Below are 27,932 nucleotides of genomic sequence, written 5' to 3'. Positions count from 1 at the left end.
TAAGTGAAATTCCAGGCACAGGACAAATATCATATGAGTTTACTCATAGAAGTTACCTGGAGTAGCCAGATTCATAGACAGAAAGTTAAAGGGTGGTTGCAAGCAGGTAGGGGCCCTGGGATAAGAGGATATTATTGTTTAATTGGTACAGAGTTTCAGTTTTGTAAGATAAAAAGAATTCTGGAGACAGATGGTGATGATGGTCGCACAAAAACGTTGACGTACTTAATGTCACTGAACTGTATATTTAAAAATGGTTAAGATGGTAAATTTTATGTGTTTTATCACTATTAAAAATAGTAAACAATGACCTCTTGGATTAAAAGGAAATACAAATTATAATTAACGAATATCAAGATTTTAAATAAAAATAAAGTGAACACTTTTAATTTAAATTTTAAAATGTTTGTTAAATATTTTTAATTTTGCCAGTTTAAGTTATAGATATTAGATTTCTAAAGTTTTATACCTAGGTCAACGGGCATATATTTAATTAAATATGCATTATTTAATATGGCAGATATGTCACCAGGTACAACTGTTGTGAATGCCCTGAGTACCTTCAGGGCCACAAATTGGGACATGGCAAGAATCAAGAAAAAATGCTCAACACTTGTGGGAAACAATAGCTCGTTAGTGCCAGAATCTACTGCATTCATGCTCTCTGAGAAGCATTTGACAGTTTAATGAATTTGTCTTTCCTTCTTGAGTTATTTCTGCTCCTCAAGTCTTCGCGCTCTTAGGCAGTGCCTATTCTCACAATATTCAGGTACAGTCTTCCCGCAAAGGCAAGACCTGGGGAGCAGTGCTTCCTTGGAGCCTGGAAGAGAAGGCTTAGAGTCACGGGCCATGATGTGTTAGCTGAGCATGAAATCCCTGGTGATTGAAGCACCCATATATCCCTCAATAAATTTGTTGTTGGTGTGTGTTTGTGATATGTGGGGGTCCTCTAAAAGCACAAGGCCCCTCTTTCTTGGGCCAAAGCATAGCCCTGTTGAAGCCCCCCTTGCTATTCTTGAAATGAAAATGCAACAGACTCAATCTATCTACACAGTCAAGGCTAGAAGGGACGCTAGCCAGAGAATTTGTTTGAGCAGGATATTCGGGTTTGACTTTTTCAGATTTCAGCCATATTTTTTTTAGTTCTATGACCTGGGAAGAGTTACTTATGTGTTGTATATCCAGGTTTTCTCATCTCTAAAATGGGATTAAAATAGGACCTATGTCATTGCATTGAGTGAAGATTAAATGAGTAAATACACGTAAAATTCTTAGCAGTATAGTTGGCCCAGGGTGGGGGGTATCAGTGATATTGGTGATGATGATTTGGATGGCAGATCTTGGGGAAAATTCATGTTACATTACATTATATTACATTACATTTTCTGGGATAGACTGGCTGGTACTTAGAATTAAGAGAATTGTTTGGATGAGGGTGTGACTAAGTCATCAAGATCTGAGGGATAGATAATGTTCTTTAAATCTGGAATATAGAACACGCTTTTCTGAGGCACCCAGCAACCTATGGAGATAGTTGTGTAGCTGGCTGAGCAAACCCAGAATGACCACTGATGGTATTAAGACCATCAGGTTCTCTCAAGAACTTGAATACTCTCAGGATACGCAGCAAATATCTGAGTGTTTACTTGTCAAGTTTCAGGGCCACAGGGAGGCCTTAACGTCCAGGGAAAAGGTCTTTGCCTGAAGCTGAGTGACTGATTGATTAGAAGGCCTGCTTTGATGAGAACTGACTTCACCTATCTCATTTTGTGTACAAACTTCATAACAATATTGTTCCATTTCTTTGCTGAACTGTGGACCATCTAAGGGAGAGAAAAGGAAAAAAGCAAAGCAAAACAAAAAAACTTCAAAGGTAATTTTTTTCCACTCCAAAACCAGTCTTGGGTTTTCTGGTTTAACAGAGAATTGAGAAGTAAGCATGCATCATTTATTTCTATGCAAAAAACATTCTTCACTTCAAACGGCAATTAGTGAAAACATTTCTATCTCGTGTCGTGATGAGATTTTTATGCTAATCATCACATAGCAGTAAATTAATCATTTGGGCACAGTTAGAGAGAATGTATATTTCATGAGACAGATATAGATATCAAGATCTGTTTGATATTTACTCAAGGTAAATGGGAAGCATCTCGAATTATTATGAAGGGAGCTTACTGAGCAAATAGGACTATGTGGTGATGAAATGTATGCAGCGGAGAAGCACGAGGATTTTCAAAACACTCTTGGCGTCATTAGTGTAATTATTGTGAGGAAGGTGGAACACTCTGGGGAACCTAAACTCCACATCATTCGCAGACACATCAGAACCCTCGAAGCCGCATCTTAACGATGTCAAGGGCAAAATCAGCAATTGACCTCCTTTCCCTGAATCCCCTCCTTTTTCTGTTGCAGAATTCACCCTTTTCACATTACACAATATTTAAATGGGTTTCTCTTCTCAATTTGCACTTAAGTCTACTCAGCCAAATGAATCAGAAAAGCAACTTGACCCTGAAGTCAAATTGGAAAGCTGCTGCATGTGCAGGAAACAGGGCACCACTCAAATGATACACCATTTCTTAGCAGATGAACAGTTCCTTTTACAACAATTTATGGAAAGTGAGATAATTCTACTAAAAAATCCCATATAGCTATAGTTACTCAATAGTATGTGCCAGGCTCCCTGACTATCTGGTAGACCTAAGCAATTACGATGTTCAGGTTGTCATGAGTTCTTTCTCAGATTCCTTCTTCCACCCTTTTATTTTTCCAACTCTTGTGTATTTCTCCTATATTACTGGTGCTATTGATAACCACACTCACCAACACACTCCCCTGCCTGCACATATTTACGGTCTCCCAAACCAGCCCCTCTATACTCCAATAAGGCAGCAGTAAGGGGACCAGTTAGGAAATGGTAGGGCCATTTCTTATACCATTTGGTCTTATGTAATTTTTCTTTTTTTAGTCCCTAGGGAAATAAACAACTCTCTGGGGAAAGGCAAAGAAATGTAATAAGAGCCACTTCCTAAAAGCCATTTCTAGGATATAAGTAATGGGCTCTGATAATTCACAGATGCCATTTATTTTTAATCTCAGTCTTTGCGCAGTTTGAGAAATCCCTGAGAATCCACATTCCCAAACTGGAATCAAGTCATGAGAAAAGAATGAATTAAAATGTACAAAACAGGGGCACCTGGGTGGCTCAGTGGGTTAAAGCCTCTGCTTTCGGCTCAGTCATGATCCTGGGGTCCTGGGATCAAGCCCTGCATCGGGCTCTTGGAAGCAGGGAGCCTGCTTCCCTTCCTCTCTCTCTCTGCCTGCCTCTCTGCCTACTTGAGATTTCTGTCTGTCAAATAAATAAATAAAATCTTAAAAAATATATTTTTAAAAATGTACAAAACATAAAATAAATATGATTATATACATTGGACAGAAATTACTGACCTGATATGTACTTCTGACCAAGTGCAAGTAACAAGAACCAGACTTGTCTTTGGGTATTAACCAATTAAAAATCCAAATAAAGCGTATGAAACAAGACAGTGGACATGAGGAAATATGGTGCCCAAGAGACAGGAAACAAATGGGGTGAGCTCCATACTGGCCCTAGATGGCTTTAGGAGTTCCAGTTCCAGTTCCAGTTCAGAGAAGGGAAACCCAAGCAGAGGCCAGCCCACTGGGAGTTGAGGAGAGGGATCTGAATGTTTCTGGAAAGTCAAGTTAGCTAGAGTTCACAAGATACACTCTTAGAGAAGAGAGAGCCTCACAGAGCAGGAATGCGAGAGATCTGCAGAGGGTCTCCTTACCCCTCCCCTAAATCTGAATTCTGCAAGTTCTATTGTGGAGGTGTTTTGGGAGCATGTGTGTATTATGCTATTATTCAGTTGTAGAAATGTTTTAATTTCAATTATGATTTCTTCTGTGGCTCATGGTCACTTAATGGTCATTTCGTCATTTCATTAAGTCACTTACTTTCCAGACTTACATTTTTTTAGTTGATTAGCCCATTGTGGTCACCGAATATGATAACAAATTTATTGAACCTTTTTTTTTCCTTACTCCATTTTTTGGGAGGTTGTTTTACATTCTTCCTCTATTCTTTTATGGTTATCCTTGAAGACTTAACGTTTATATTTAACTTAGCAAAACCTAATATTATCTGCTAGAGCAATACAAGGACCTTAGAACATTAATTCCTGTAACTTCCCTTTTTATTTATGTTTTTCTAGCCAAGCGTCTTCTTTCTTTTCAAATTCTAGATTATTGCATTATTTTATTTAGTTCATGTTTGTTTAAAATGTTTGCCACTCTCTCTGCTCTTGATTTCTATTGAGCTGCCAGACTGAGGTGATGGATTAGGACAATTAGCCAAAATGATATTAACAATAATGCCTTTGTTATTCACTGAGACAGTGTAAACAAGATGCAAACATAGGCACTAGTTCCCCCGTGCTTCATTTTCCCCTACAGAAGGGCGCCAGGCAAGAGTCAGGTTAATCAGCATAGATTGGGGGAAATCTTCCCGCCAAAGAGCTCTGAAAAAAAGACACCCACCATTTTATGGACTTGGGGTGGGGCCAGGAAGGAGAGAGGGAGGAGATAGAACCAAAAGTGGAAAGAACTGAGTCAGAGTAGACAAAAGTTATCTTAGTCAAGATGCCCGAAAGGAGGCCTCTGAATGGAGATGTTGGGCTTGGAATGCAGGTATGTTTATGAGCATGGCTGGCCCAGAGGTCAGGTCCTTGACCGCAGCTCCCTTCAGAAAACGATAAGCTATATACCAAATCTTGCATGAGGAGGATAGCTTTCCTCTGTGAGGCCTGCCAGGCAAAAGCCTTGTTAATTGCCTGTAGTTTGCCCTAAAAGATCACATATAGATTTTTTGTGTGGTGCCAGACTCTTCATTTCTTGTCTTCACTCTAGGACCATAGAGTTTTGCCAGGTGTACACATTTTCACATTTTCTTTAGTGAAGATCTGCTGGTGGTAACTCTGTTTTGGTTTACCTGAAAATATCCTTATTTGGTTCTCATTCTTGAATGGTACTTTTGCTGAGCTTAGAATTTTGGGATTGATAATTATTGTCTCTTAGCACATGGAAGATATCTTTCCAATGTCTTCTAACTTTGCATTGTTGCTATTACTAAGAATTTAGCTGTTATTAATTGTTGCTCCTTTTAAAACAATCCATCTCTTCTCTCTTGGTTCAAAGATCTTCTCTTTGGTGGTCGATAGTTTCTCTATAACATGTCTTCGTGTAGATTTCTTCTCATTTCTGCTGTTTGGGATTCACTGGGCTTCTCGACTATGTGAACTGATCTATTTTATTATTTCTGGAAGATTTTCATTTATTATTTCTTCTTCTTATGTTCTATATTATTTTTCTTATTATAATTCTTCATCTTACTTTTTCTATTTTGAGGCCCTGATTAAATACATATTAGATGACTAATTCTATCCTTTCATATTTCTTAACCTTTCATTCATATTTTCCATATATTTTTCATTTTGTGCTAAATTCTCATTAGTTTCATTATTCTTTCAGTTCATGAATTCTCTCATCTACAGTTAAACAGGCTAATTTTTAAATTTCACTTACGGTTGTCTATATTTCTTGAGGTTCTGTTTTTTATTTGCTTTTACAATATGACTGTTCACTTTTTATAGCCCTATGCTTTCTTACTCCATTCAATCTCTTCTTTTAATTCCTTGAATGTAATAGAGTTTAGAAAATTCTCAATCTAAAAATTCCAGTATCAGAAGACATTGCAGGTTAATTATGGTTTTTTTTTAAATTTTTTATTTGTTATAAACATATATTTTTATCCCCAGGGGTACAGGTCTGTGAATCACCAGGTTTACACACTTCACAGCACTCACCCAAGCACATACCCTCCCCAATGTCCATAATCCTACCCCCTTCTCCCAAAACCCCTCCCCCCAGCAACCCTCAGTTTGTTTTGTGAGATTAAGAGTCACTTATGGTTTGTCTCCCTCCCAATCCCATCTTGTTTCATTTATTCTTCTCCTACCCACTTAAGCCCCCATGTTGCATCACCACTTCCTCATATCAGGGAGATCATATGATAGTTGTCTTTCTCTGCTTAACTTATTTTGCTAAGCATGATACGCTCTAGTTCCATCCATGTTGTCACAAATGGCAAGATTTCATTTCTTTTGATGGCTGCATAGTATTCCATTGTGTATATATACCACATCTTCTTGATCCATTCATCTGTTGATGGACATCTAGGTTCTTTCCATAGTTTGGCTATTGTGGACATTGCTGCTATAAACATTCGGGTGCACGTGCCCCTTTGGATCACTACGTTTGTATCCTTAGGGTAAATACCCAATAGTTCAATTGCTGGGTCATAGGGCAGTTCTATTTTCAACATTTTGAGGAACCTCCATGCTGTTTTCCAGAGTGGCTGCACCAGCTTGCATTCCCACCAACAGTGTAGGAGGGTTCCCCTTTCTGCACATCCTCACCAGCATCTGTCATTTCCTGACTTGTTGATTTTAGCCATTCTGACTGGTGTAAGGTGATATCTCATTGTGGTTTTGATATGTATTTCCCTGATGCCGAGTGATATGGAGCACTTTTTCATGTGTCTGTTGGCCATCTGGATGTCTTCTTTGCGGACATGTCTGTTCATGTCCTCTGCCCATTTCTTGATTGGATTATTTGTTCTTTGGGTGTTGAGTTTGCTAAGTTCTTTATAGATTCTGGACACTAGTCCTTTATCTGATATGTCGTTTGCAAATATCTTCTCCCATTCTGTCAGTTGTCTTTTGATTTTGTTAACTGTTTCCTTTGCTGTGCAAAAGCTTTGGATCTTGATGAAATCCCAATAGTTCATTTTTGCCCTTGCTTCCCTTGCCTTTGGCGTTGTTCCTAGGAAGATGTTGCTGCGGCTGAGGTTGAAGAGGTTGCTGCCTGTGTTCTCCTCAAGGATTTTGATGGATTCCTTTCACACATTGAGGTCCTTCATCCATTTTGAGTCTATTTTTGTGTGTGGTGTAAGGAAATGGTCCAATTTCATTTTTCTGCATGTGGCTGTCCAATTTTCCCAGCACCATTTATTGAAGAGGCTGTCTTTTTTCCATTGGACATTCTTTCCTGCTTTGTCGAAGATTAGTTGACTGTAGGGTTGAGGGTCTATTTCTGGGCTCTCTATTCTGTTCCATTGATCTATGTGTCTGTTTTTGTGCCAGTACCATGCTGTCTTGATGATGACAGCTTTGTAATAGAGCTTGAAGTCCGGAATTGTGATGCCACCAACGTTGGCTTTCTTTTTCAATATCCCTTTGGCTATTCGAGGTCTTTTCTGGTTCCATATAAATTTTAGCATTATTTGTTCCATTTCTTTGAAAAAGATGGATGGTACTTTGATAGGAATTGCCTTAAATGTGTAGATTGCTTTAGGTAGCATAGACATTTTCACAATATTTATTCTTCCAATCCAGGAGCATGGAACATTTTTCCATTTCTTTGTGTCTTCCTCAATTTCTTTCATGAGTACTTTATAGTTTTCTGAGTATAGATTCTGTGCCTCTTTGGTTAGGTTTATTCCTAGGTATCTTATGGTTTTGGGTGCAATTGTAAATGGGATTGACTCCTTAATTTCTCTTTCTTCTGTCTTGCTGTTGGTGTAGAGAAATGCAACTGATTTCTGTGCATTGATTTTATATCCTGACACTTTACTGAATTCCTGTATAACTTCTAGCAGTTTTGGAGTGGAGTCTTTTGGGTTTTCCACATATAGTATCATATCATCTGCGAAGAGTGATAATTTGACTTCTTCTTTGCCGATTTGGATGCCTTTAATTTCCTTTTGTTGTCTGATTGCTGAGGCTAGGACCTCTAGTACTATGTTGAATAGCAGTGGTGATAATGGACATCCCTGCCGTGTTCCTGACCTTAGCGGAAAAGCTTTCAGTTTTTCTCCATTGAGAATGATATTTGAGGTGGGTTTTTCATAGATGGCTTTGATGATATTGAGGTATGTGCCCTCTATCCCTACACTTTGAAGAGTTTTGATCAGGAAGGGATGTTGTACTTTGTCAAATGCTTTTTCAGCATCTATTGAGAGTATCATATGGTTCTTGTTCTTTCTTTTATTGATGTGTTGTATCACATTGACTGATTTGCGGATGTTGAACCAACCTTGCAGCCCTGGAATAAATCCCACTTGGTCGTGGTGAATAATCCTTTTAATGTACTGTTGAATCCTATTGGCTAGTATTTTGTTGAGTATTTTCGCATCTGTGTTCCTCAAGGATATTGGTCTATAGCTCTCTTTTTTGATGGGATCCTTGTCTGGTTTTGGGATCAAGGTGATGCTGGCCTCATAAAATGAGTTTGGAAGTTTTCCTTCCATTTCTATTTTTTGGAACAGTTTCAGGAGAATAGGCATTAGTTCTTCTTTAAATGTTTGGTAGAATTCCCCCGGGAAGCCGTCTGGCCCTGGGCTTTTGTTTGTTTGGAGATTTTTAATGACTGTTTCAATCTCCTTACTGGTTATGGGTCTGTTCAGGCTTTCTATTTCTTCCTGGTTCAGTTGTGGTAGTTTATATGTTTCTAGGAATGCATCCATTTCTTCCAGATTGTCAAATTTATTGGCGTAGAGTTGCTCATAGTATGTTCTTATAATAGTTTGTATTTCTTTGGTGTTAGTTGTGATCTCTCCTTTTTCGTTCATGATTTTATTTATTTGGGTCCTTTCTCTTTTCTTTTTGATAAGTCGGGCCAGGGGTTTATCAATTTTATTAATTCTTTCAAAGAACCAGCTCCTAGTTTCGTTGATTTGTTCTATTTTTTTTTTTTTTTTGGTTTCTATTTCATTGATTTCTGCTCTGATCTTTATGATTTCTTTTCTCCTGCTGGGCTTAGTGTTTCTTTCTTGTTCTTTCTCCAGCTCCTTTAGGTGTAGGGTTAGGTTGTGTACCTGAGACCTTTCTTGTTTCTTGAGAAAGGCTTGTACCACTATATATTTTCCTCTCAGGACTGCCTTTGTTGTGTCCCACAGATTTTGAACCTTTGTGTTTTCATTATCATTTGTTTCCATGATTTTTTTCAATTCTTCTTTAATTTCCTGGTTGATCCATTCATTTTTAGAAGGATGCTGTTTAGTCTCCATGTATTTGGGTTCTTTTCAAACTTCCTTTTGTGGTTGAGTTCTAGCTTTAGAGCATTGTGGTCTTAAAATATGCAGGGAATGATCCCAATCTTTTGATACCGGTTGAGTCCTGATTTAGGACCCAGGATGTGATCTATTCTGGAGAATGTTCCATGTGCACTAGAGAAGAATGTGTATTCTGTTGCTTTGGGATGAAATGTTCTGAATATATCTGTGATGTCCATCTGGTCCAGTGTGTCGTTTAAGGCCTTTATTTCCTTGCTGATCTTTTGCTTGGATGATCTGTCCATTTCAGTGAGGGGAGTGTTAAAGTCCCCTACTAGTATTGTATTATTGTTGATGTGTTTCTTTGATTTTGTTATTAATTGGTTTATATAGTTGGCTGCTCCCACGTTGGGGGCATAGATATTTAAAATTGTTAGATCTTCTTGTTGGACAGACCCTTTGAGTATGATATAGTGTCCTTCCTCACCTCTTATTATAGTCTTTGGCTTAAAATCTAATTGATCTGATATAAGGATTGCCACTCCTGCTTTCTTCTGATGTCCATTAGCATGGTAAATTCTTTTCCACCCCCTCACTTTAAATCTGGAGGTGTCTTCGGGCTTAAAATGAGTTTCTTGGAGGCAACATATAGATGTTTTTTGTTTTTTTGTTTTTTTGTTTTTTTTTATCCATTCTGATACCCTGTGTCTTTTGACAGGGGCATTTAGCCCATTAACATTCAGGGTAAGTATTGAGAGATATGAATTTAGTGCCATTGTATTGCCTGTAAGGTGACTGTTACTGTTTATGGTCTCTGTTCCTTTCTGATCTACCACTTGTAGGCTCTCTCTTTGCTTAGAGGACCCCTTTCAATATTTCCTGTAGAGCTGGTTTGGTGTTTGCAAATTCTTTCAGTTTTTGTTTGTCCTGGAAGCTTTTAATCTCTCCTTCTATTTTCAATGATAGCTTAGCTGGATATAGTATTCTTGGCTGCATGTTTTTCTCGTTTAGTGCTCTGAAAATATCATGCCAGCTCTTTCTGGCCTGCCAGGTCTCTGTGGATAAGTCAGCTGCCAATCTAATATTTTTACCATTGTATGTTACAGACTTCTTTTCCCGGGATGCTTTCAGGATTTTCTCTTTGTCACTAAGACTTGTAAATTTTACTATTAGGTGACGGGGTGTGGGCCTATTCTTACTGATTTTGAGGGGCGTTCTCTGAGCCTCCTGAATTTTGATGCTCGTTCCCTTTGCCATATTGGGGAAATTCTCCCCAATAATTCTCTCCAGTATACCTTCTGCTCCCCTCTCTCTTTCTTCTTCTTCTGGAATCCCAATTATTCTAATGTTGTTTCGTTTTATGGTGTCACTTATCTCTCGAATTCTCCCCTCGTGGTCTCGTAGCTGTTTGTCCCTCTTTTGCTCAGCTTCTTTATTCTCTGTCATTTGGTCTTCTATATCACTAATTCTTTCTTCTGCCTCATTTATCCTAGCAGTGAGAGCCTCCATTTTTGATTGCACCTCATTAATAGCTTTTTTGATTTCAACTTGGTTAGATTTTAGTTTTTTTATTTCTCCAGAAAGGGCTTTTATATCTCTTGAGAGGGTTTCTCTAATATCTTCCATGCCTTTTTCGAGCCCGGCTAGAACCTTGAGAATTGTCATTCTGAACTCTAGATCTGATATACTACCAATGTCTGTATTGATTAGGTCCCTAGCCTTCGGTACTGCCTCTTGTTCTTTTTTTTGTATTGAATTTTTCCTTCTTGTCATTTTGTCCAGATAAGAGTATATGAAGGAGCAAGTAAAAATACTAAAAGGGTGGCAACAACCCCAGGAAAATATGCTTTAACCAAATTAGAAGAAAAACCAAATCTGGGGGGGGGGGGGAGAAAGGGGATAAAAATAGGTTCAAAAAGGAAGAAAGAAAAAAAAGAAAAAAGAAAAAAAAAGAAAAGAATTAACAAAGAAAACAAATAAGAAAAATATAAAAAAGAAAAAATATATATATTAGATAAACTGGTTAAAAAACGTTAAAAAAGAAAAAGGTAAAAGGTACCAGAAGGCAAGAAAAAAAAACAAAAAATGAAAAAGAAAAAAATTAAATTAACTGCAAGACTAAAAAAAAAATCACAGGGAAAAAGCCATGAGTTCCGTGCTTTGCTTTCTCCTCCTCTGGAATTCTGCTGCTCTCCTTGGTATTGAAACCGCACTCCTTGGTAGGTGAACTTGGTCTCGGCTGGATTTCTTGTTGATCTTCGGGGGAGGGGCCTGTTGTAGTGATTCTCAAGTGTCTTTGCCCCAGGCGGAATTGCACCGCCCTTACCAGGGGCCGGGGTGAGTAATCCGCTCGGGTTTGCTTTCAGGAGCTTTTGTTCCCTGAGCGCTTTCCGTAGAGTTCTGGAGGACGGGAATACAAATGGCGGCCTTCTGGACTCCGGCCAGGAGGAGCCAAGAGCCCAGGGCCCCACTCCTCAGTGCGCCCTCAGAGAACAGCGCCCAGTTACTCCCGTCTGCCTGACCTCCGGCCGCGCTCCGAGCTCACCGAGCCTGCGACCGGTTCAAGGTCACCCCGAGCTGCGAGCTTACTGTCGGCTCTGTCTCTGTAGCCGGCTTTCCCGTTCCAATACCCGCAAGCTCTGCGACACTCAGACACCCCCGATCTTTCTGTGACCCTGCGGGACCTGAGGCCACGCTGACCCCGCGTGGGCTTTGCCCTGGTTTAGCCTCTGGAGTGATGTCCCTCAGTGGAACAGACTTTTAAAAGTCCTGATTTTGTGCGCCATTGCTCCGCCACTTGCCGGGAGCCGGCCCCTCCCCCCGGGGTCCATCTTCCCGTCGCTTTGGATTCACTTCTCCGACGGTCTTACCTTTCAAAAAGTGGTTGTTTTTCTGTTTCCAGAATTGCTGTTCTTCTCTTCGATCTGCCGATGGATTTTCAGGTGTTTGCAATCTTTAGATAAGCTCTCTAGCTGATCTCCGGCTAGCTGAAGTAGTCTCAGCCTGCTACTTCTCCGCCATCTTGACTCCTCCCTCCTGTTTCTCCAATTATGGTATTTATTTATTTATTTATCTATTTATTTATTTATTTTATTTGACAGAGAGAGGGATGACAAGTAGGCAGAGAGGCAGGCAGAGAGACAAAAAAAATTTTATTTTTTAATTTTGTTTTTGCTCAGAATGTCATGGTTCTCTGTTTAAAAAAAAAATTTTTTTTGACTGTGAGTTTGTATTTATATTTATTATAGCTTTATTTATGGGAATTTCTTCAGACACTCACCACTTATTCAATAACGGTAATTTTCCTGGCAGTCTTCAAATTTATTTTTGGTTCACCATAGTATTGATGTATAATCCTTTGAGGTCTCAGTTTTATTGGGGGTTCTCTAGTATCCCTATTATGGCAGGCTTTGGGATTTGTCTAGAGTCCTCTGAGCCCTGAAAGGCGGTGAAAATGGAAGTGAAGTTTGCCACCTTCTGCAAATTTTCTTCAGAGAGAAAGCTGGTTTAATGTTCTGTGTCTCCCTCTTGGTTCTTCCCTTCACTTAGTTTTTTGTCTAATATTCTTTGCCTTTTAACCAGTTAACTCATTTATTTAAGAAAGTGTTTCTCAGATGGTATCCAAATTTTTGGTTTTCAGTTTAAGGGTCAAAGTACCAGTTTGCTGCCTTGCCAGAAATGAAAGACCTATTGTATTTGCCAATTCTTTTCGTTATTAGCATTAATAAAACGGATACTTTGCTCTTTCTGGATATTTAATTATATGTATGTTAGACCCCTTGATACCTAATTACATGTATGTTAGACCACAAACACATTAGATCACAACTCTTGAAAGCTCCATTTTTTTTTTTTAATAAACATATAATGTATTAGCCCCAGGGGTACAGGTCTGTGAATTGCCAGGTTTACACACTTCACAGCACTCACCATAGCACATACCCTCCCCAATTCATAACCCCACCACCCTCTCCCGACCCCCCTCCTGCCCCATACCACCCTGTTTGTTTTGTGACATTAAGAGTCTCTTATGGTCTGTTTCCTTCCCGATTCTTTTCCTATCCCCCAAAATCCCCATGTTGCATCTCCACGTCCTTTGAAAGCTCCATTCTGATCCTTGTTTTCCTTCACTAATTCTTCCTTTTGTGCTTTAGTTTGGGCCATTTTTATTGACCTATTTTTGAGTTCATCTATTCTTTCCTCAGTCTTGTTCATTCTGCTAAAGTACCCAACAAGGAAATGCTTCATCTCTGTTATTATATTTTTTATTTTGGCATTGACATTTGACTCTTTTATAGTTTTCATCTCTATGTTGAAATTCTCCTTCTGTTCATACACATAGTCCTGGATCTTTAATGTATCAGTCACAGTTACGTTAGAGTCCCCTCTGATAGTTCCAGCCTCTGGGTTATCTCTTAGTCTGGCTCTCTTATCTGCATTAACTCTTGACTATGCACTTGTTTTTTTCTTGCAGTTAAAAAAATTTTTTTTAACTGAATACTGGACATTGTGTGGAAAGAACAGTAGGTATTGTTCCCAGAGTGGGCAAGGATCAATGTTTTTGCTCTATTAGGCTCTGTAAGTATTATTTAGCCTCACTGGGTCTCAACTGCACTAACAGAAAAATGGGAATAAGCCCCAACTTCATAGAAATACTGTATGAAATATGTAAAACATAAATATAAAATATTATCATCACTTACCTGGTGATAGGCCTTAGCATTTACGTTTAGTAAGGCAACTAGATTATATATACTTGATTTTTATCTCCAAATGGTGACATCTTTTTTTCCTGTTAGTTAAAAAACTCACATTTCATTTTAAAAATTCTAGTGAGATGAAAATGTACAAATTAGAAAGCCAAATGCCTCTACACATTCAGTTAAGACCATACTACAATTTTGCATTCCTCGACTCCTTCAAAAAATAACATAAAAATTGGTGTCACTGTATTTGATTCAATGTTTATAAACACACACATGAAAACCAGAGATCTTCCAAATTTTTATTGAGTATTTATCTTCAAAGCAGAAACAATAATTTTCACAGGTGGTATAAAGAAAGGTCCCCACTGTGATCCCTACCATATTTTGACTGTATGTGGGAGTGGGGATCATTTCTTCCTTTAGAAACAGAGAATTTGGAAAGTATTGAGAAAGATGGCAACAGAAAGTATGAGAAAGTATTACGCTCTGAAAATGGATCAGGTGAGATCAAACTGTTAGTTGCAGAGGGACTTCCTGGAGCTGCATTCTTAGAATTCCTGGCCAGAAAGGACACAAGGGCTTGCTTGCTTGTTCTCGCTAAGACCTGGGCAGCATCTCCTCCATGTCTGCGATGACGTAAGAGACAACCGCCCAAACAGCAGCAGCCACATTCATCTGCTTTGGATCCATGACAGTCATGGTATCTCCATGGGAGTGATGGAAGGAGAAATATTTATAGAGGTCATCAACTAGACTGGCTCCTGGGAAGGAAAGAGAAAGAATTTTTTTAAATTAACATGTAATGTATTATTTGCTTCAGGAGTACCGGTCTGTGAATCATCAGTCTTACACAGTTCACAGCGCTCACCACAGCACATACCCTCCCCCGTACCCATCCCCCCCACCCTCCTTCCCTCCAGCAACCCTCAGTTTGTTTCCTGAGATTTAGAAACTCTTATGGAGACAAACCGTAAGAGACTCTTGATCTCAGGAAGAGGAAGAATTCTTAGCGAAGTATTTCGACAGAGATGTGGAAGAACTGCTCAGAAACCACTGCTCAGAAACTACTCTTCCCCACTTCATTCTTCCTGGTCCTACTGTGCAGGCTACCATGCAAAAGCATTACTCTCCCAGGCTGTCTGGCAGCAAGAAATGGCCAAGTGGACACCATACTTACTACAAGGATGTGAGTGGCAGGCTTTAGGAGAGTTCTAGGAAAAGTCTTTACTTTCCCAACAAGAGTCAGGAAAATGCCCTTGTGCTGTGTTAAAAGTAGATGAAAAAAAAAAAAAGGAGATAAAAAGTTTGGAAGTACATGGGGCTAAAAGCCCCCACACTAAAAAGTGCCAAGTGTAAAGACAAAAGGAGCCTGGATTTAGAAAACATCACTAGGCCACTGAACAGGCTCTCCAATGCCTACTTCTGGACTATTGGCCACATAAAAGAAAATAAACATTTATTTGTTTAAGTAACTGATACAAATATCCTATTTATTTATAAAAAGATAACATTTGCAGGGCACCTGGGTGGCTCAGTGTTAAGGTTAAAGCCTCTGCCTTCAGCTCAGGTCATAATCCCAGGATCCTGGGATCGAGCCTGCTCCCCTCCATCTCTCTCTGTCTGTCTCTCTGCCTACTTGTGATCTCTCTCTGTCAAATAAATAAATAAAATCTTAAAAAAAAAAAAAAGATAACATTTACTTTTGTATCTGCCAGAGTGCAAATTATGTACCTTCCTGGATACAAAAGAAAGCTCACACTCTTTTGCTCAAGGTTTCTTCTCAAATCATGGAGGGAAGGATATGATACTTTCCATAAGATTTCCCAACAAGCTCCAAGGACATCAGCAGGTACCTCTGCCCCACTTATGAGCTTTCTTCTTTCTCTAGTGAAGCTTTTTCTAGCTTTCACCATGATTCACAGCCCTGGGGAGTCTCTGCCATCCCTTAGTCAACCTTAGGAACCTCCTGGGCTCAGTTTGTGGATTCCAACTGCAGTTCTTTATCCTCTTGCCTTATTAACTTATTGACGTACTGTCTTATAGTGAACTACACACACATAAGGTTGCAGAGAATGCAAGTGCGTATCATGACGGGTGACAATATAAAAAAGTACGCGTATGTCCACAGTCCAATGCAAGGAAGATATAACCAGTACCTCTGAAGCCCATTTTATGAGTTCCCCCACCCCTTGCCAATCCCTTCCTCCCTCCAGAGGTCCCCATTTTTCCGTTCTGCTTGTGTGTTAATCACTCCTTGACTTTTTAAAAAATAGTCTCACTGTATGTTTATATGTCATATAATAAATAAAATTAAAAAATAAATAAGTAAGTAAGTAAATAATTGTTTAACACTGTCTGCCTTTGAAACAGACACCAGATATATTTCTGTGACTTGCTTTTTCCCACTCAGTACGTTTAACTGTAGTATTTTCATTTTTTATTGCTGTATATTATTTCATTCTATTTATTTATACATTTTCCTGATGATGGACATTCAGGTTGCTTCCAGTTTTCTATTATTATATGTTGTTAGCAGCATTCTTTAGCATCTAAATAAAGGAATGAAATTCCTGGGCTATAGAGAGGTGTGTGCTCAATTTTATCGTGTAATTCCAAAATGCTGCCCTTTTCAATGTGCACTTCTGCTGTCAGTATCTGAGTCCTCCTCTTGTCTTACATCCTCTCTAGCACTCGCTTTTGTCAGGCTAATATTTGCTAATCTTGTGGGTATGAAATATTATCTCATTATGGTTTTAACTTTAATTGTTAAAATTATTAATGAAATTGAACATGTTTTCATATATGTATTTTTTGTCATTTATGTTTTCTCTTTTGTGAAATTATTTTTGCTCATTTTCAATAGATTTATCTTTTCTTATTGATTTGTAGGAATTCTTAAAATATTTTAGATACTAAGAATAAGAAGTATCTTAATTACTACTAGTAGCTTAGTGACTACTGCTTTCTATGTCTTATAATCTGGCAGAGCAAATTCTGTCACCTTCTCTTCCTTCCCCTTCAGGAATGTCTTCCTATTCTTAACTGATCTTTCAGATGAAGTTTGGAATCATTTTTAAATTGCATAAAAAATATTCTTGGAATTTGATGGAAGTTGTGTTAATCCACATGTCAATTTCAGGAGAACTCACATCTTTATATTAGGATATTGTGTTCTTATCCATGAAAATGTTTCTATTTATTCAAGTCTTCTGTAGCATCTTTAAAGTTTTGTGATGCAGCTTGCATACTTTTTGTTAGTTATCTTTTCTCCAAGGAGCATATAATTGTAAATTATACATTTAAAAAAACGGCATTTTCTGTTTGTGGCTATCCTTTTTTAGCATCAAGGATATATCTGATTCATTAAAAGGCAGGTGTTCCTTCTTTTGTACACTCGGGAGCAGTTTGTGTAAGAATGATTCATTTCCTGGTTTTTGTTTTTGTTGTTTTTTTTTTTTTTTTTTTTTTTTAAAGAACTCTTTACAAAACCATCTAAGTCCCCGCATCTGGGTGTCTGGGTGCCTCAGTCATTAAGCGTCTGCCTTCAGCTCAGGTCATGATCCCAGGGTCCTGAGATGGAACCCTGCATCAGGATTCCTGCTCAGCAGGAAGCCTGATTCTCCCTCCCCCTCTGCTTGTGTTCTCTCTCTTGCTGTGTCTCTCTCTATCAAATAAATAAATAAAATCTAGAAAAAAAAAACCCAAACCCAAAAGAACCCATTTAAGTCTGATAATTTGCTTATGGGAAATATTTTAACTAATGATTTGATTTCTATCCTGGTTATGGGGCTACTGGGATTTTGTATTTCTTCCTGAATTAACTTTGGAAATTATATTTTTTAGGAATGTGTGAGTTTTGCCCAAATATTCAAAATAATCAAAATCAAAATAATCAGCATGAAATTATCAGTAATATCCCGTTTTTATCTCTGTTTATGTCTGCATGTATAGGAATGAACTTTTTTTCATTCTCCATATTAGTTATTAGTGTCTTCTCTCTTTTTTGTTCATCAGCAGCTGTTGTCAGCAGTTTGTCAGTCTTATTAGTCTTTTGGAAAAAAAGACTGGGGGAGCACCTGGGTGGCTCAGTCGTTAAGCATCTGCCTTCAGCTCAGGTCATGATCCCAGGGTGCTGGGATGGAGCCCTACATCAGGATCCCTGGTCAGCGGGAAGCCTGATTCTCCCTCTCCCACTCCCCTGTTGGTGTTCCCTCTCTCGCTGTGTCTTTGTGTGAAATAAATAAAAAAAAATCTTTTAAAGAAGAAAAAGAAAAGAAAAAATAAAGAACTTTTTTGAACACTCTACTATAGAGTGCTTTTCCTTCCATTGATGTCTACTCATGTTTATTGCTTCCCTCCTTCTTCCTTATTTGCTTTTTTAAAAATTTGCTTTATTTGCTTTTTGCTTTATTTGCTTTTGCTTTTCTTTTTCTAACATCTTGAGGTGAATGTTCAGTTTATTGCTTTGCAGTGTTCTGTCTCCAGCATAAGCAATAAGGCTGCAATCTTCCTCCTACTGCTGCTTCGGCTATCTACAGCCCTATAGCCCACCAGCTCTGTGGAGTATGGTCAAGATCACGGAGTTCTAAATGTTCACCAATTCCTGGTTTGATTTTTTCTTTGACACACAAGTTAGAATGTGTTTTCTAATTTTTAAAATGCATGGGGTTCCCTTATTTTTTCATTACTGATTTCTAATTGAACCGATAGAGAATACAGGTTATACGATACAGTTTCTTTTCAATCCATTGAGATTTTCTCTGTGGCCTATTGTGTGATCCATTTTTACGAATGTTCCATGTGTGGAAAAGAACGTGATTCCTGTATGCTGTGTATATGCGTGAGATCACGCTTGTTTCTTCAAATCTCTTAACACCTAACGGATTTATTTTCTATTTGAGCTATCAATTTTGAGAGGGATATGTGAAAATGTCCCTCTGTGATTTTGGATTTCTTTTTTCTTGCAGTTCCAGCAATTTCTTTTTTATATATTTCAAACTTACACTATTAGGGGCACACAAATTTAGAGTTACAGCTTCCTGGTAAATTGAACATCTTTATTAATGCGTAGTTATCCTCTTCATTTTTAGTAATGCTTTTCTTCTTGAAGTTAGTTTTTCCTAATACTTAATACAGCCATACCTTCTTCCTTTACCCTCGTTTTTATGTCTTCTCCCATTATTTTACTTGCACTCTTCCTTTCTCCTTATGTTTTTAGAGGCTTCTGTTATGAAGACTTTAAAGCTGAATTTTAAAAATCTAGTCTAACAGTCTGAATTTTAACTGGACAGTATAATTTCTTTGTAAGATTTTATTTATTTATTTGAAAGACAGAGGTCACAAGTAGGCAGAGAGGCAGGCAGAGGGAGAGGAAGGGAAGCAGGCTCCCTGCTGAGCAGAGAGCCCGATGCGGGGCTCGATCCCAGAACCCTGGGATCATGCCCTGAGCTGAAGGCAGAGGCTTTAATCCACTGAGCCACCCAGGCACCCCATGGACAGTATAATTTCTTTATGAAGATTGTGATTACTATTAAGTTAAATTCATTTATGCCATCCTAGTTTTTGCTTTCTATTTGTTAATTGTGTTTTCTAGATTTGTTTTTTTTTCTCCCTTTCCTTTCTTGCCTTCCTCTGTGTTGATTTTCCCCCCATCATTCCTTCTTTCTCTCCAATTTACTAGTTTGGAGTTGACACACTTTATTTCAATTCCATCAGTGGAGACCCTAGAAATCTTAGCTCATATATTTAGCCAAAGTTAATCAATATCTTATATAAGGACACTAGGGTCCTTTTGTCTCCAGATGCACTCACTGCTCATTCAAAACCATGATCCAGGGAAACAAATTGGCAGATATCCTCACACAAATGCCAGGCTCCAGAGTTTTCTTACCTCTATAAATTCTTGCTTTATCATTTTTCATCTCTGAGGAATTTCCTTATTTTGCCTCATTAAGCCATGTATTATAGAAAGACAGTTATAATTTTACCCAAAATAGTTTTTGGGGGAGGAATGTGTCTATAAACTTCTGGCCTACCATGTTAATAGAGTTCTCTTCCTATAGTCCTCTACTTCCTGCCCTGTGGATTGGACCTTGTCCTTGTTCCTATGATCTTCGGGCCTTAGCATGCTGTCTAGATTTTCTCTATCCCAGCCCAAGTTTTTAAAACTTCGTGCCAAGGTTTACCTCTATCTAAGTCCCTAAACTTCTTGTTCTGAAGTAGAATTTGGATTTATCTCCATTCATATTTCACACTGAGTTCAGCTATAGTGCTATTAAACAAACATAAGCCAGTGAAGAAAAAAAAAAAGTATAAAAGAAAAATTCAGTGGTCACCTCTGACAACTAATGACTCCAGTGCCTGCCAGGAAATATCCAAAACAGGGTGTATTAAGCTGACAATGCCTATCAAACCCTTCACCCGTGTAGAGGAAAGTCCTTCCAATTCAATGATTTTTCTTTCTAAACTGGTAAAACATGTTTTCTGTTAGCCCATGGCTCTGAAAAAGTGGGATCTGTCAGTGGATGGGCTGGAGTTGAGGTCCACAAATATTCAGAAGGTTCGGTCCAGTTCAATTGGGCAATTGTACTTGAGTTCCTACAATACTCTGGGCAGTGGTCTAAGTACTGAGGCAGACGTAAAGATGAAAAAGACACAGCTGCTTCTGTCTTTCAAAAGAGAGCTTTTAAAAAAAAAAAGAAAAAGAGAGAGCTTTTGACAGAGTGTCCACAAGCAATAATAACACAGAATGTACTGAGTGCCATGAGGAAAGGACAAAGAAACAGCAGATGCCTCGTGTATCTGAATGACCTTTGGCCCCTAGACTAGGTCCTCTTGCTGTGTGCACTCCATACTTCTCTTATAATCTCCACCACCTTTTGTTATAATTTTATGTTTGACATCTGATTTCCCCACTAAACTGTAAACTCTCTGAAGGTAATACCTCTGTTTTGTTCTCTGCTCTGTCACCAATGCTTATAATATAGTGCCAAATAAAAGATGAATGTGTATTTGTTGAGCTAATGAATGAAACTGGTGAATTTTCTGAGTGAACTGGGCCTTGAATGTGCTGTACCAGTCAGAGTCCTTGTAGGAAACAGATGGGTCCTCCAAAAAAGTAATGTGGAGAATTTGATGAAAGGACTATTTACAAAGAGTGGTTGGGGTTAAATAAAGCTCAGAAGAGATGATGAAGCATCCCAAGGCTGGCAAGAAAGAGACATTACCACTCCTAGGCTTGGAAGGCAAAGAGAGCAGCTCTGGCTTCAGGAGAGGGTCACCAGGGGAGCCATAGCTATTTGTAGAAGTCGGGGAATCAATCAGTTTCCTGCCGGTGCCTCCTGTATCCTATGGGGCTTCCCCATGGCCAAACCCAATCATAAGCCAGAGGGAAGGAGTGATTTGTTAGTATGCAGTCCAAAACAGTCTCTAGGGCCACAACAGAGAAAGGTCAGGATTGATACGGAGTGGTAAAAGAGAATTTTAACATAAATACTTAAGATATCAACAGACAAGAGATGGGGTGAAGACATTCCAAGTGAGAGTATGTGAGCATTCTACTTTGGGTGATGTGTTTGTGTGGGTAACTTAGGTTAATTATTGGCAGATAAATTATTGGTAACCAACTGTGGAAAGTCCTGAATATTAGGCTGAAAATAGATGGAATGTATTAAGCTGAAAATAGATGGAATGGGGAGACTTTGGGAACCAAAGGGCAGGAAGGCAGGGAGACTAGAGTTCCATCTTAGGGACATCTCCAGAGGAATGTAGAGGTGGAGTTCTGTAAACATCATGGTGGTGAAGAGAAGGCTAGAGAAGAGGTATCATCTGGGGGCAGGTGACAAAGACCAGGGCCACATGAGAATATCCTAGTTTCTGAAATTCTCTAGAAAGCATATGGATGAAGATAATCAAAATTCCCAGTGAAAAGGCCAGAGGTCCATTTTAAAACCAGAAGATTCCTTATGTCATGATCTCACAGCACACCCAGGAGAGACAAATCTGTTTGCTTACTTTGGTAGGAGCAAGAAGCATTTTAACAGAAACTGTGACATTTTAGAACCAGCTGAGCCTGTGAGGAGCATATGCTGTCTGGATCCCAGAGAGCTTCAGGTGGAATACAAATTCATGTGCAAGTTAAGGACAAAGTCAAGAGTGAAGTTCAAGGAATGAAAGTCACCGAGGGTAGATGGAAGATGAATTAGAATCATGTACCCGAAGAAACAGGAAAGGACATTTTACTCCAGTAGACAGAGTATGGCTCACTTGGGGTTGTTTTCCTGCAATCCAGCGCTTCTTAAAGATACTGCATGATGGGTTATGGGAAAGGCTCCAAATTCCAGACTGAAAAAATAGAAGCAAGATAGACTTGTGTGTGCCCTCTCCAGGCCTCTGAAATTCCCGTTCAGTCTCAGATTGAAAGAACTTGCCTGCCAGATGGGTGGGAATTTGGCTGCCTCCCCTCACAACTGGAGCGTTAGAGAAGGCATTTCCTCAGAGATCATCGAAGTTCCCATGAACATTTTATATAACTAAAACAACTCCAGAAAATCTGATATTACCAATGAGAATGCTGATAACCACAGGCGATAGGAGGTGGGCCTCTTGGCTGCCTTGCAGCTTTGTCTCCGCAATTCCAAGGAGACATTTTATCAGTGACAGCTACTAATCTAAAAGACCAGCACTGAGGGAGAGCCTGCATTTCAATTTTGAGAGCACCTGACATGCTCTCTTGGGTGGAGGGAGTGTTAACTCTCCCTGGGGATAAATTGCAGTCTCTTTTGACAGGTATATGAGCTCTGAACAGGGAATCATCAAACGCTTTTTAGAAATAGAAAGCTGGTAGGAAGGAGTCTGCTCTGAAGGCCAACATTCACCCCCTGGAAAAAAACTACAGCATTATTAGGGTAGTTCACTGTTAGGAAATTATTTCTAAGGGACACTTGGAATTTAAGGATGTGAAGACATGTATCCTTGAGTATGTCAGCCAAGAAGTTAGACCTACACAGGGAGATATAGCTGGGAACACAGGTGTTACAGTCAGATGGGCCTAGGTTCAAATTCAAACTCTTCTGCTTAATAACTGGGTGACTTTGGGTGAATCATATAAGGCCTTTTTAGTCTTAGTTTTCTCACTCATGAAATGGGGCTCCTAGGATCTGACTTTCAAGGTTCTGGTCAAAATTAGTAGGCATTCATTTAGTACTTTATTACAGATGTTAGAGATCCATAGGGATGACCCGATATATACACAGCAACTTGATCAATTAAATGCAACTTGGAGGGACTTAAAGTTGGAATTTAGTAAGTTAAAGTTCTGACAAGTGTTCTTAAAGATGAAATAGCTGGGCCATGATGTCTGTTCTATATGACCCCACCTCGACCTGTTTGGATTATTTTTCCTTCTCCTCCTTCCCATCCCTTTCTCTCCTCTCTGAATCTTTTTCTATAAACATTCATGTCAGAAAATATTTTCCAGCTGTGTGACTGGGTGAAGATGGTCCAATGAATATTGTAAGAAATATCCAACCTGCCCCATACTGTTCACAGCAGATTCCAATCTTCACAGAGAGATCTCAGTAATGACTGTGGTCGTGCAGGATATTGGAACAAGACTGAATACCTGCTAATTCCTAAAAAGATCGGGGTGGGGGGGAGCAAATATACAAAGATTCTCATATCCTCCTCTTTTCATAGGTTGACTCTCATTCATTTGTAATCAGTGGATTTTCATGTACACAAATTAGGCAATTCATGCAATGAGAAGTTTTTGAAAGACATTTGAAAGCTTTGAAAGTTTAAATTCAAGCCTGTTATTTCAGCACATACATTGGCTGCTGCAATGTTGCATGAAAGATGCACTAACAGGCAATCAGCTGTGGAAAATCCATTTCTCCTTTATAAACAGATCTTGAACAGTCTGGGGTATGCAATTTAATTGCAATGGAATGGATTACAGACATTCCCCTGATCATAATTGTGGGGTTAGAGAAGAATGTTATGGTCTTAACTTATTCCCTGCAAGAAAATGGTCCCCCTAGTATCTATAAAATCTAAAAGACATTTAAACTTTAATTAAAATTATTATTTCTTTTAGCAACATTATCAATGAAAAACATTATTGCCAAAATCAATTCATGGACTTTGTAGACATTTAATCTTTCTTTTCAAAAAGGGCAGCTTTATCCCTATGGTATTAAATCTCATTGAAAATTGGAGTAAGAAGCAGTTAATTAATAGCTTCCTAACCCATAGCTCTCCAGAAAAGAAAGCAACTTCTAAGCGAAAAAGGAAAAGGAAAACAAAAACAAAAAAACCCAGAATTCTTCCTGGTTCAGTTGTGGTAGTTTATATGTTTCTAGGAATGTATCCATTTCTTCCAGATTGTCAAATTTGTTGGCGTAGAGTTGCTCATAGTGTGTTCTTATAATAGTTTGTATTTCTTTGGTGTTAGTTGTGATCTCTCCTTTTTCGTTCATGATTTTATTTATTTGGGTCCTTTCTCTTTTCTTTTTGATAAGTCGGGCCAGGGCCAACCCATTAATATTCTTATTTCCCTCTTGAACAGCCTTCCAACTTCCACATGAGCTTCATAATTTTACCTTTTAGAAAATTGTAATTTAGTACCTTCTCCCTACAAACCTTAGGTGAATAATCACATTCGTATATGATAAGGTTTTTATCTTTGAGTTTATTATTTATGTGTGTATGTGTATTTATAGCTTCATATATAGCTGGAGAGAAACACCCATACCACTCTGTGCTTCTGTCCATTTTTGTAACACAAAATAACATCGATACTTCTTTTGGAGGGGTGATTTTGAATCTTACTTCTTGTTATATATTGGTCCCAATTTATTATTCTCCCTTTGTCCATATAGAACTTATTATCCACTTCCATAGCCTCTTGTCAGTAAAAGTCCCACCTATCTGAGCCAATGTGATTCCTCATAAATTCTTTTCTGCAGTTTCTCTCCACACTTGGGGAAAGATGCTCAATAAGGAAACATCTGTAAAAAAATGGTTTCTGACAGAATGTACTGTCAGAACATTCAATGTATGTGGGTCTTGGCATTAAAAAGACTAAAGATTGTTTCTAGTACAGTATTTACAATGAAAGCCTTAAAATTATCCTGGGTTTTCCAATAATTCTGCTCAAATTAACAGATTTTGATTTCTGGCTACAGATGCAAAAAAAGCTATGAAGCTACTGTGCAATAGAAAGCAGGTGTTAAGATACAAACCTTTGGGGCACGTGCACCCGAATGTTTATAGCAGCAATGTCCACAATAGCCAAACTATGGAAAGAACCTTGATGTCTATCAACAGATGAATGGATAAAGAAGATGTGGTATATATACACAATGGAATACTATGCAGCCATCAAAAGAAATGAAATCTTGCCATTTGTGATGACGTGGATGGAACTAGAGGGTATCATGCTTAGTGAAATAAGTCAATCGGAGAAAGACAACTATCATATGATCTCCCTGATATGAGGAAGTGGAGATGCAACGTGGGGGGTTTGGGTGTAGGAAAAGAATACATGAAACAAGATGGGATCGGGAGGGAGAAAAATCACAAGTGACTCTTAATCTCACAAAACAAACTGAGGTTTGCTGGGGGGAGGGGGGCCAAGAGAGGGGGGTGGGGTTATGGACATTGGGGAGGGTATGTGAGTGCTGTGAAATGTGTAAACCTGGAGATTCACAGATCTGTACCCCTGGGGATAAAAATACATTATATGTTCATAAAAAAATAAAAAATTTAATTAAAAAAAAGATACAAACCTTTGTCTCTGCTTAACACCTCCCATTCTTTTGGCCAGCAGAGACAAAGGAAATGAGACAAATTGGAAGTATTACATGGACATGCTGTTCTAGACTTATTTCCTATACTGAATATTAATAATTCTCCAAGACTCGTTGGCAGGAGTATTGCAGAAATGCCCGGGTGACATGGGAGAGCGGAAGCCCCAATTTTGCCACCCACTATTCAATGATTATGGTATTGAAGGCCAACCATTTGACAGGAGGATGTCTGTTCCTGAAAGTGGTCACAAAGGGAGACTCTATGAGCCTCTGACCAGTAAGTCTCACTTCCACATGGCCAGGCTAATGGAGTTATGAAATCCAAGCACTTTAACACATAGTTTATAAGGAAAAAGAAATCATGGCTTTTGTAAGAGTAAGCCTTGGCTTCTTTATGATGATTAAAAAGTTAAAAAAAAAAAAAAAAAAAGGTTGTAAGAAAAGAGAAATGGGTTTTCTACCTATTCAAAGAACCTTTGATTAAACTATGCTACAACCAAAAAGGTTGGCTTGCTGTGGAAGCGAATGTTTGCTGTGCATACAGAACTAACTGGCTATCACACAAAGAAAAGAAGCAACAGGTATTTCTTTGCAAGGAAGTCCACCTGAGGGTTGGTATCATTATTTGGAATTGGAATCAGTCTTGAAAGCCTTTCCAGTTACACTGTTGATCTCCATTATCCCCCCCAATAAGTAAGACAGGCTAAAATTGCACCTTTTAGGGTAGCAAGTATAAATTCACCACTGATGAAGCCATACTTGGTTTCAAAGAAATGAAGCTAGTTGAGAGGGTACACTTAATAATTTTAGGTCATGTCAAACTGGATAGCCAAAATCTCCACAAAATTCCTCTGGGGGCCATTGTCAGAAGCAGAATTATGGGCTGGATGGACCATGAGCCTGCACCGAGATGGGCTTGTTTTCACTTCTAGATACCATAGTGTCAAGGTCACAAGAAGATACACCATGGAAAATAGGAAACCATATATAAAATAAAGTTTTACTACTAAAAACAATCCCAGCTGAAAAGAGGCTATCTTAAAAATATAATAAAATTTAAGTACTAATGAATAACATGTATCATATCCAGAAACCAGGAAGATGGTGTTATGTGAATCAATTTAGAAGTAGCTTAAGTCAATGAAGACAACTGATCTAGGAGTGAGAGTCTCTTGATTTCTTTCTATTCTCCATATTCATTTATGTGTCAGACAGCATAAATTTATCCAAAATAAGTGTGTCCATGATTTTGTGCAAGGCAGGCGGTTCAACAAAGAGATGACAAATTACTTGGCTAATGCTGCAAAATATTAGTAAACTTTCCTCCACCTCAGCTTCCAAGGAAAAACAATAATAGACACATGGTGAATAATTCTTGCCTCAAGCCATCATCCTTGAAAATGGAGCAAAATCAGATGTTGAATTCACCAATTAGATGATGAATATTTTGGTAAATAATTGGCTCATCTATTGAGCTTTCATTTTATTTATGCAAATAAGCTTTTTCTTTCTTGGTCACCTGAGAGGTTCCCATTTGGCAGTTAAATGTAGCCCCTTTAGCCGACTATCCACTAGAAGGATGAAACTTTCTTTTCACATAAAACCTTCTAAAATATAACTTTCTAAAAATTATTACTCAGTGAAGGAAAAAATAAGCTAAACACAAAAAGCTTTGTGAATTCCAAAACAAAAGAAGTAAATGTTTAAGAAGGAGCTTGGAAATGAATATGCATTTAATGCAAACATATTTCACTTAAAGAAAAACATCAATTCCAGAATTATCCATTAGATGCTAACACTTGTGAAAAGATCCTGGCTCCTGGCAATCTACTTATAGAGAATCTACAAGACTATGGTGCAAATTTAACATTTAAATGTAACTAAATTTCCAGTGCATTTATGGTTGGCCCTCATTAATATAATTTTAAGGAAATTCTTATAATGAAGAAATAGTGATTATTCTCAATAGCCACCCAAAATATAGTTATAGTACATTTGATTAAATGCCTCTGTGGTGAGATACATTTCTGTGTTCTCTTTAAGAAAGAAAAAAAAAAGGCCAAGGATGACAAAGGAAGCTAATGGTACTTTGTGGGATAACATGTCATTAGCTGTTCCATCATTTATGCTGAAACTCCTGAATTACTGGGTAAGGTAAATAGTGCTTGAGATTTGCTGCTACGAACCCTGAAATAGTTTCCAGCACAAAATTTATAAATAATACCAGGAGTCCTACTGTTTCATCTCCTAAGTCATTTTACTTAAAGACTTTAGAATTCTCGA

General features: G+C 38.4%; 1 protein-coding gene across 3 annotated transcripts in view; it reads right to left on the bottom strand.

Annotated features, from left to right (window-relative positions):
• Positions 1-14,124: 14,124 nt before the first annotated feature.
• The window catches only part of CPQ (carboxypeptidase Q), a 451,562-nt gene continuing 437,754 nt past the window's right edge, over positions 14,125-27,932 (bottom strand). For 2 of the 3 annotated variants that reach the window (XM_004768524.3, XM_004768527.2), the window contains one exon: positions 14,125-14,600. In XM_004768524.3, the coding sequence (XP_004768581.1) occupies positions 14,437-14,600 (164 nt within the window). In that variant the 3' untranslated portion in view covers positions 14,125-14,436. The remainder of the gene's footprint in view (positions 14,601-27,932) is intronic. The other variant, XM_004768528.3, reaches the window with a different exon arrangement.

This window comes from Mustela putorius, unplaced genomic scaffold (assembly GCF_011764305.1).
Source record: "Mustela putorius furo isolate JIRA1106 unplaced genomic scaffold, ASM1176430v1.1 tig00000228_pilon_pilon_pilon, whole genome shotgun sequence".
NCBI classification, from domain to species: domain Eukaryota; kingdom Metazoa; phylum Chordata; class Mammalia; order Carnivora; family Mustelidae; genus Mustela; species Mustela putorius.
Note: the sequence above shows the minus strand (reverse complement) of the source record. Positions and strands in the feature narration are given on the sequence as shown.